The 8,439-nt window shown below is 46.1% G+C and overlaps 1 protein-coding gene across 1 annotated transcript; it reads left to right on the forward strand.

Annotated features, from left to right (window-relative positions):
• The first annotated feature begins 472 nt into the window (after nt 1-472).
• On the forward strand, nt 473-1,784 carry LOC311123799 (trypsin inhibitor ClTI-1-like). Its single transcript, XM_084198032.1, has 4 exons — nt 473-553; nt 803-843; nt 1,362-1,471; nt 1,589-1,784. Exons 1-4 carry the CDS (start codon nt 508-510, stop codon nt 1,632-1,634), a joined length of 243 nt encoding a protein of 80 aa, XP_084054158.1. The 5' UTR covers nt 473-507; the 3' UTR covers nt 1,635-1,784.
• The last annotated feature ends 6,655 nt before the right edge of the window (nt 1,785-8,439 follow it).

The following is an 8,439-nucleotide window of genomic DNA, read 5'->3' on the forward strand; positions in this document are numbered from 1 at the left end:
TTATGGCTTGGGGGTAGAAGCTTGGTGGAGACCTACACGGTATAAATAGGGGGGGGGGAGACCTACACGGTATAAATAGGGGGTGGAGACCTACACGGTATAAATAAGGGGGGGGGGGGGGGAGTCCTACACGGTATAAATAGGGGGTGGAGACCTACACGGTATAAATAGGGGGTGGAGACCTACACGGTATAAATAGGGGGGGGGGGGAGACCTACACGGTATAAATAGGGGGTGGAGACCTACACGGTATAAATAGGGGGTGGAGACCTACACGGTATAAATAGGGGGTGGAGACCTACATGGTATAAATAGGGGGTGGAGACCTACACGGTATAAATAGGGGGTGGAGTCCTACACGGTATAAATAGGGGGTGGAGACCTACACGGTATAAATAGGGGGTGGAGACCTACACGGTATAAATAGGGGGTGGAGACCTACACGGTATAAATACGGCTCCGGTGCCACACAACGTCACCTGCCTACGCCCCTTCACTACTGAGAGAATGTGGAACTTTACACGACTGACTCTCGCACTCCTCTGTGTTGCCGGTGAGTGTTGTTCAATTTTACTTAATTAGTTTCAAGTGGCAGTCAAATAGTTTTATTAAATAACATTAACTTCTAAGAGCAGTTTAGACAAACAGTCGATACTACCCCCGGACTGCCTCTGTTGGCGCCCGCGCAAATCTACGACTAGAGAAAAGATGCGCTATCTGTCGTTTAGATTAGAACGGCTGGAAATCAAATCTGACGTTAAATCATAATTAGTCTAAGACTTGACATCTTTCTCCATTTTAGTTTTGGCACGAGGAGCGAGTCTCCCTGACGGCAGCATAGAGGTAAGCAGGCTAAACCGTTTCTTTTTTTGGAGTGAAAGGCTATGCGCATTCATAAAACACTTTGTCCTATGTGCTGGATTAACAGTAGTTAGTAATGTAGAACACTGGTATGGGTCTTACTCTGTACAAAATTCAATTGTTCACCAAGTACACCTGTATCTTCCTGGTCAACAACTAGTTGACATGACAGTCAGGGGTGTATTCATTAGTCCGATTCTGTTGCAAAACGTTTTGCAACGAACAGTGTACTCTAAATGTAAAACGTTTTTCAACCAATGAGAATTTCTATTGGGCAAATTCCCTGTTTGTGTTGCGTTTGCTTCAATTTGTTTGCTTGAGTGAAACGTTTAGCAATAGAATCTGAGAAATGAATACACCCCAGGTGCACTGTGGAAGGGGTGGAAAATGTATGGCTTGTTCCCTGTTATCCATGTTCTCTTCATATGGTGTCATACTAGTACACTATATTACCAACACCTCATATTTATTTATTACATAACCTGGTTTTTGTCCAACAGCCTAACTGTTCCAAGTACAACCTGCCCTGGTGCACCGAGCAATATGATCCAGTGTGTGGAACCGATGGCGTCACCTACAGTAACGAATGCACGCTGTGCTCTGAAAACATGTAAGTAACCAACTAAAGCTTTCAACAACTTGTCTTGTTCTGTGCTTGTCTGTCTGTGCCTCTGTCTCGTTCTGTGTTTGTGCGTGTCTTTTAATTCTGCTCCGTGTGTGTTCCCAGGAAGCATAATCGTCACGTTCACATCAGGAGTAAAGGAGAGTGCTGAACCAGACGTGACCGTCCATTGTCTCAGCGACACACCAGGCCCTCAACATTACTTTGAACCATTTCCTGTTGCCTTGTCAAAACACTGACATGTTTTCTGCTGCCTTCTAAAAACCGGTCTCAAGTGCCTCAATAAACTTTGAACAATTTCTTCAATGCCTGTTTCCTTCTCCAACCCTTATGGGCTCCCTGTTTGTCATAGTCTTCTGTAGAGCACTTCACTACCTAGTCTTTAAGACTTGTGTAGTGTACTTCTTGGTGGTAAAATGGTCAACTTGTAAAATGAGGGAATGGCTGGCAGGGATGTTGATAGAGCATGGCGTTTGCAACGCCAGGGTTGTGGGTTCGATTCCCACGGGGGGCCAGTATAAAAATATATCTATTCACTAACTGTAAGTCGCTCTGGATAAGAGCATCTGCTAAATGACTAAAATGTAAGTTAGGCGGATGTTTATCTTAGTTAGTGAAAACACCCTCAATCACATCTTGATTCCTGTGCACCATAGAATAAGGGCTCTATTCAAGCAGAAGTACTACATATTCCACGCTAGAAACGTAAAGGTCATTTCCGATTGAGCCGACATGCAGCGTTTAGTCTCCGCTAGAGCAGGGACGTTGCCTTTAAATGTCAATCACGCTGTAAAGCTGAACTTTTGTGGTGCGGATTGAATAGAGCCCTTAGTAAATATTGTCTTCACATGAGCAGTACTCTGAACTCCCCTCATGACCTCAAGGATTTGACCTGGTTGAAATGTTTTTGTTTAGGCCTGCTGACTCTGTCTCTGCATAGACCTCTCTTTAATAGCAAGTTCAATGTGCAATATTAACCATTCCTCACTGATAGTCTTAATGTTTCAATGTATATTTACAGCGCCTTCAGAAAGTATTCATACCCCTTGACCTACTCCACATTTAGTCGTACAGCCTGAATTCAAAATGGAGTAAATAGATTTTTCATCCTCACCCATCTACACACAACACCCCATAATGACAAAGTGAAATCATGTTTTTAGACATTTTGGAAAATGTTTGTATTGAAAATTAGATCCAGAAATATCTAACTTATATACAGTACCAGTCAAGTTTGGACACCTACTCATTCAAGGGTTCCTTTATTTTTACAATTTTCTACATTGTAGAATAATGGTGAAGACATCAAAACTGAAGTAACATATGGAATCATGTAACCAAAAAAAGTGTTAAACAAATCTAGATATGAGATTCTTCAAAGTAGCCACCATTTGCCTTGATGACAGCTTTGCACACTTGGCATTCTCTCAACCAGCTTCACCTGGAATGCTTTTCCAACAGTCTTGAAGGAGCTCCCACATATGCTGAGCACTTGTTGGCTGCTTTTCCTTCACTCTGCCGTCCGACTCATCCCAAACCATCACAATTGGGTTGAGGTTGGGTGATTGTGGAGGCCAGGTCATCTGATGCAGCACTCCATCACTTGGTAAAATAGCCCTTACATAGCCTGGAGGTGTGTTGGGTCATTGTCCTGTTGAAAAACAAATGATAGTCCCACTAAGCCCAAACGAGATGGGATGGCGTATCGCTGCAGAATGCTGTGGTAGCCATGCTGGTTAAGTGTGCCTTGAATTCTAAATAAATCACAGACAGTGTCACCAGCAAAGCACCCCCACACCATAACACCTCCTCCATGCTTCACGGTGTGAACACCGCGTCTCACAAAGACACGGCAGTTTGAACCAGAAATCTCACATTTGGACTCAAGACCAAAGGACACATTTCCACCGGTCTAATGTCCATTGCTCGTGTTTCTTGGCCCAAGCAGGTCTCTTCTTCTTATTGGTGTCCTTTAGTAGTGGTATCTTTGCAGCAATTCAACCATGAAGGCCTGATTCACACAGTCCCCTCTGAACAGTTGATGTTGAGATGTGTCTGTGACTTGAACTCTGTGAAGCATTTATTTGGGCTGCAATTTCTGAGGCTGGTAACTCTAATGAACTTATACTCTGCAGCAGAGTTAACTCTGGGTCTTCCATTCCTGTGGCGGTCCTCATGAGAGCCAGTTTCATCATAGCACTTGATGGTTTTTGCGACTGCACATGAAGAAACTTTCAAAGGTCTTGACATTTTCCGTGTTGACTGACCTTCATGTCTTAAAGTAATGATGGACAGTTGTTTCTCTTTGCTTATTTGAGCTGTTCTTGCCATAATATGAACTTGGTCTTTTACCAAATCTTCTGTATACCACCCCCCCTACCTTGTCACAACACAACTGATTGGCTCAAACTCATTAAGAAGGAAGAAATTCCACAAATTAACTTTTAACAAGGCACACCTGTTAATTGAAATGCATTCCAGGTGACTACCGCATGAAGCTGGTTGAGAGAATGCCAAGAGTGTGCAAAGCTGTCATCAATGCAAAGGGTGTCTATTTGAAAAATCTCAAATATAAAATATATTTTGATTTGTTTAACACTTTTTTGGTTACTAAATGATTCCATATGTGTTATTTCATAGTTTTGATGTCTTCACTATTATTCTACAATATAAAAAATAGTAAAAATAAAGAAAAACCCTTGAATGAGTAGGTGTGTCCAAACTTGACTGGTAGTGTAAGTATTCACACCCCTTTGCTATCACACTTTGAGATCTGGCACATCCAATTTCCTTTGATCATCCTTGAGATGTCACTACATCTTGATTGGAGTCCACCTGTGGCCAATTCAATTGTTTGGACATGATTTAGAAAGCAACCCACCTGTCTATATAAGGTCCCACAGTTGACAGGTCATGTCAGAGCAGAAACTATACCATGAAGTCCAAGGAACTGTCCGTAAATCTCAGAGATAGAATTGTGATGAGGCATATATCTGGGGAAGGGTATAAAACAATGTCTAGGGTGTTGAAAGTTTCCAAGAACACAGTGGTCTCCATCATTGGGAAATCGTAAAAAATGGAACTACGCAGACTCTTCCTAGAGCTGGCCTTCCGACCAAACTGAGGAACCGGGCAAGAAGGACCTTGGTCAGAGAGGTGACCAAGAACCCAATGGCCACTCTTGACAGAACTACAGAGTTCCTTGGCTGAGATGGGAGAACCTGCCAGAAGGACAACAGTCTCTACAGCACTTCACCAATCTGGGCTTTAAGGGAGAGTGGCCAGATGGAAGCCACTCCTGAGAAAAAGGCACATGACAGCACGCCTGGAGTTAGCAAAAAGGCAGGTGAAAGACTCCGATCATAAGGCAGAAGATTCTGTGGTCTGATGAGACAAAATGGAATTCTTTGGCCTGAATGCAAAGCGCTATTTCTGGAGAACCAGGCACAGCTCATCACCCATCTAACTCCTATCCCTACTGTGAAGCATGGTGGTGGCAGCATCATGCTATGGGGATGCTTTTCAGCGGCAGGGACTGGGAGACTGGTAAGGATAGAGGGAACAATGAATGGAGCCAAATGCAGGCAAATCCTTGATGGGAACCTGCTTCAGAGTGCAAACGACCTTAGACTGCCCCGAAGATTTACGTTTCAACAGAACAATGCCCCCAAGCATATAGCCAAAGCAACGCTTGAATTATTCAGAACAAGAATGTGAAAGTCCTTGAGTGGCTTAGAATTCAGGCTGTAACACAACATTTACATTTACGTCATTTAGCCGACGCTCTTATCCAGAGCGACTTACAAATTGGTGCATTCACCTTATAGCCAGTGGGATAACCACTTTACAATATGTTTTTTTTTTTTTTTTGTGGGGTAAGGGGGGATAGAAGGATTACTTTATCCTATCCCAGGTATTCCTTAAAGAGGTGGGATTTCAAGTGTCTCCGGAAGGTGGTGAGTGACTCCGCTGTCCTGGCGTCGTGAGGGAGCTTGTTCCACCATTGGGGTGACAGAGCAGCGAACAGTTTTGACTGGGCTGAGCGGGAACTGTGCTTCCGCAGAGGTAGGGGGGCCAGCAGGCCAGAGGTGGATGAACGCAATGCCCTCGTTTGGGTGTAGGGACTGATCAGAGCCTGAAGGTACAGAGGTGCCGTTCCCCTCACAGCTCCGTAGGCAAGCACCATGGTCTTGTAGCAGATGCGAGCTTCAACTGGAAGCCAGTGGAGTGTGCGGAGGAGCGGGGTGATGTGAGAGAACTTGGGAAGGTTGAACACCAGACGGGCTGTGGCATTCTGAATGAGTTGTAGGGGTTTAATGGCACAGGCAGGGAGCCCAGCCAACAGCGAGTTGAAGTAATCCAGACGGGAGATGACAAGTGCCTGGATTAGGACCTGTGCCGCTTCCTGTGTAAGGCAGGGTCGTACTCTCCGAATGTTGTAGAGCATGAACCTACAGGATCGGGTCACCGCCTTGATGTTAGCGGAGAACGACAGGGTGTTGTCCAGGGTCACGCCAAGGCTTTTTGCACTCTGGGAGGAGGACACAACGGAGTTGTCAACCGTGATGGCGAGATCATGGAATGGGCAGTCCTTCCCCGGGAGGAAGAGCAGCTCCGTCTTGCCGAGGTTCAGCTTGAGGTGGTGATCCGACATCCACACTGATATGTCTGCCAGACATGCAGAGATGCGATTCGCCACCTGGTTATCAGAAGGTGGAAAAGAGAAAATGAATTGTGTGTCGTCTGCGTAGCAATGATAGGAGAGACCATGTGAGGATATGACAGAGCCAAGTGACTTGGTGTATAGCGAGAATAGGAGAGGGCCTAGAACTGACACCAGGGGTGAGAGCACGTGGTGCGGAGACAGATTCTCGCCACGCCACTTAGTAGGAGCGACCTGTCAGGTAGGACGCAATCCAGGAGTGAGCCGCGCCGGAGATGCCCAACTCGGAGAGGGTGGAGAGGAGGATCTGATGGTTCACCGTATCAAAGGCAGCAGACAGGTCTAGAAGGACAAGAGCAGAGGAGAGAGAGTTAGCTTTAGCAGTGCGGAGAGCCTCCGTGACACAGAGAAGAGCAGTCTCAGTTGAACGACCAGTCTTGAAACCTGACTGGTTTGGATCAAGAAGGTAATTCTGAGAGAGATATCAAGAGAGTTGGTTAAAGACGGCACGCTCAAGAGTTTTGGAGAGAAAAGAAAGAAGGGATACTGGTCTGTAGTTGTTGACATCAGAGGGATCGATTGTAGGTTTTTTGAGAAGGGGTGCAACTCTCGCTCTCTTGAAGGCGGAAGGGACATAGCCAGCGGTCAAGGATGAGTTGATGAGCGAGGTGAGGTAAGGGAGAAGGTCTCCGGAAATGGTCTGGAGAAGAGAGGAGGGGATTGGGTCAAGCGGGCAGGTTGTTGGGCGGCCGGCCGTCACAAGTCGCAAGATTTCATCTGGAGAGAGAGGGGAGAAAGAAGTCAAAGCATAGGGTAGGGCAGTGTGAGCAGGACCAGCAGTGTCATTTGACTTAACAAACGAGGATCGGATGTCGTCAACCTTCTCTTCAAAATGGTTGACGAAGTCATCCACAGAGAGGGAGGGGGGGGGGGGGGGGGGGATTTAAAGTGGTAGAAAGTGGCTTTAGCAGCAGAAACAGAGGATGAAAATGTAGAGAGGAGGGAGTGAAAAGATGCCAGGTCAGGACAGGCGTAGGCTCAGGTTTTCTGGGTCTCTATGTTTTTGGTTGGATAGGTTTCTCAATTTCTTATTAAGTTTTTTGCATTCTACATCAAACCATTTTTCATTGTTGTTAACTGTTGGCTGTCTTGACATTTTTATATTTGATAGGGAAGCTGAAATTAATAGGGTTTTTGTTTCCCAATAGTTTTTTGGTAGGTTTCGACACTATTTTCCTTCAATCTATAGTGTTTCTTAATACTATGCAGTTTATTCGGCTTTGATGCCTCATGATTGAGTATTGCTCTGTTCAAGAAGGCTGTGATTTTGCTGTGATCTGATAGGGGTGTCAGTGGGCTGACTGTGAACGAGACTCTGGGTTGAGGTCTGTGATAAAGTAGGTCACCACAGACTAGTATGTGTCCCTGGGCCTGGAAATGATTGATCTCCCCCTCTAGGATGGAGACGCTGTCTTTAATAAAGTATGGGGATTCTATTGGGGTGACCTTCTCCCCTACCTCACCTCGCTCATCAACTCATCCTTGACCGCTGCCTATGTCCCTTCCGTCTTCAAGAGAGCGAGAGTTGCACCCCTCCTCAAAAAACCTACACTCAATCCCTCCGATGTCAACAACTACAGACCAGTATCCCTTCTTTCTTTTCTCTCCAAAACTCTTGAGTCTCTAGTCAACTCTCCTGCTATCTCTCTCAGAATGACCTTCTTGATCCAAACCAGTCAGGTTTCAAGACTGGTCATTCAACTGAGACTGCTCTTCTCTGTTTCACGGAGGCTCTCCGCACTGCTAAAGCTAACTCTCTCTCCTCTGCTCTTGTCCTTCTAGACCTGTCTGCTGCCTTTGATACTGTGAACCATCAGATCCTCCTCTCCACCCTCTCCGAGTTGGGCATCTCCGGCACTGCTCACTCTTGGATTGCGTCCTACCTGACCGGTCGCTCCTACCAGGTGGCGTGGCGAGAATCTGTCTCCGCACCACGTGCTCTCACCACTGGTGTCCCCCAGGGCTCAGTTCTAGGCCCTCTCCTATTCTCTCTATACACCAAGTCACTTGGCTCTGTCATATCCTCACATGGTCTCTCCTATCATTGCTACGCTGACGACACACAACTAATCTTCTCCTTTGGCCCTTCTGATAACCAGGTGGCGAATCGCATCTCTGCATGTCTGGCAGACATATCAGTGTGGATGTCGGATCACCACCTCAAGCTGAACCTCGGCAAGACGGAGCTGCTCTTCCTCCCGGGGAAGGACTGCCCACTCCATGATCTCGCCAT

The sequence above is a fragment of the Coregonus lavaretus genome (genome assembly GCF_964263955.1).
Source record: "Coregonus lavaretus genome assembly, contig: HAP1_SCAFFOLD_800, whole genome shotgun sequence".
In the NCBI taxonomy this organism is placed as follows: Eukaryota; Metazoa; Chordata; class Actinopteri; order Salmoniformes; family Salmonidae; genus Coregonus; species Coregonus lavaretus.

Bases quoted from the DNA above. Each gene is read 5' to 3' on its own strand.
- LOC311123799 (XM_084198032.1), top strand. From the start codon at position 508: ATGTGGAACTTTACACGACTGACTCTCGCACTCCTCTGTGTTGCCG. The intron at 554-802 runs GTGAGTGTTGTT...TCTCCATTTTAG, and splicing joins CGCACTCCTCTGTGTTGCCG to TTTTGGCACGAGGAGCGAGT. The intron at 844-1,361 runs GTAAGCAGGCTA...TTTGTCCAACAG, and splicing joins TCCCTGACGGCAGCATAGAG to CCTAACTGTTCCAAGTACAA.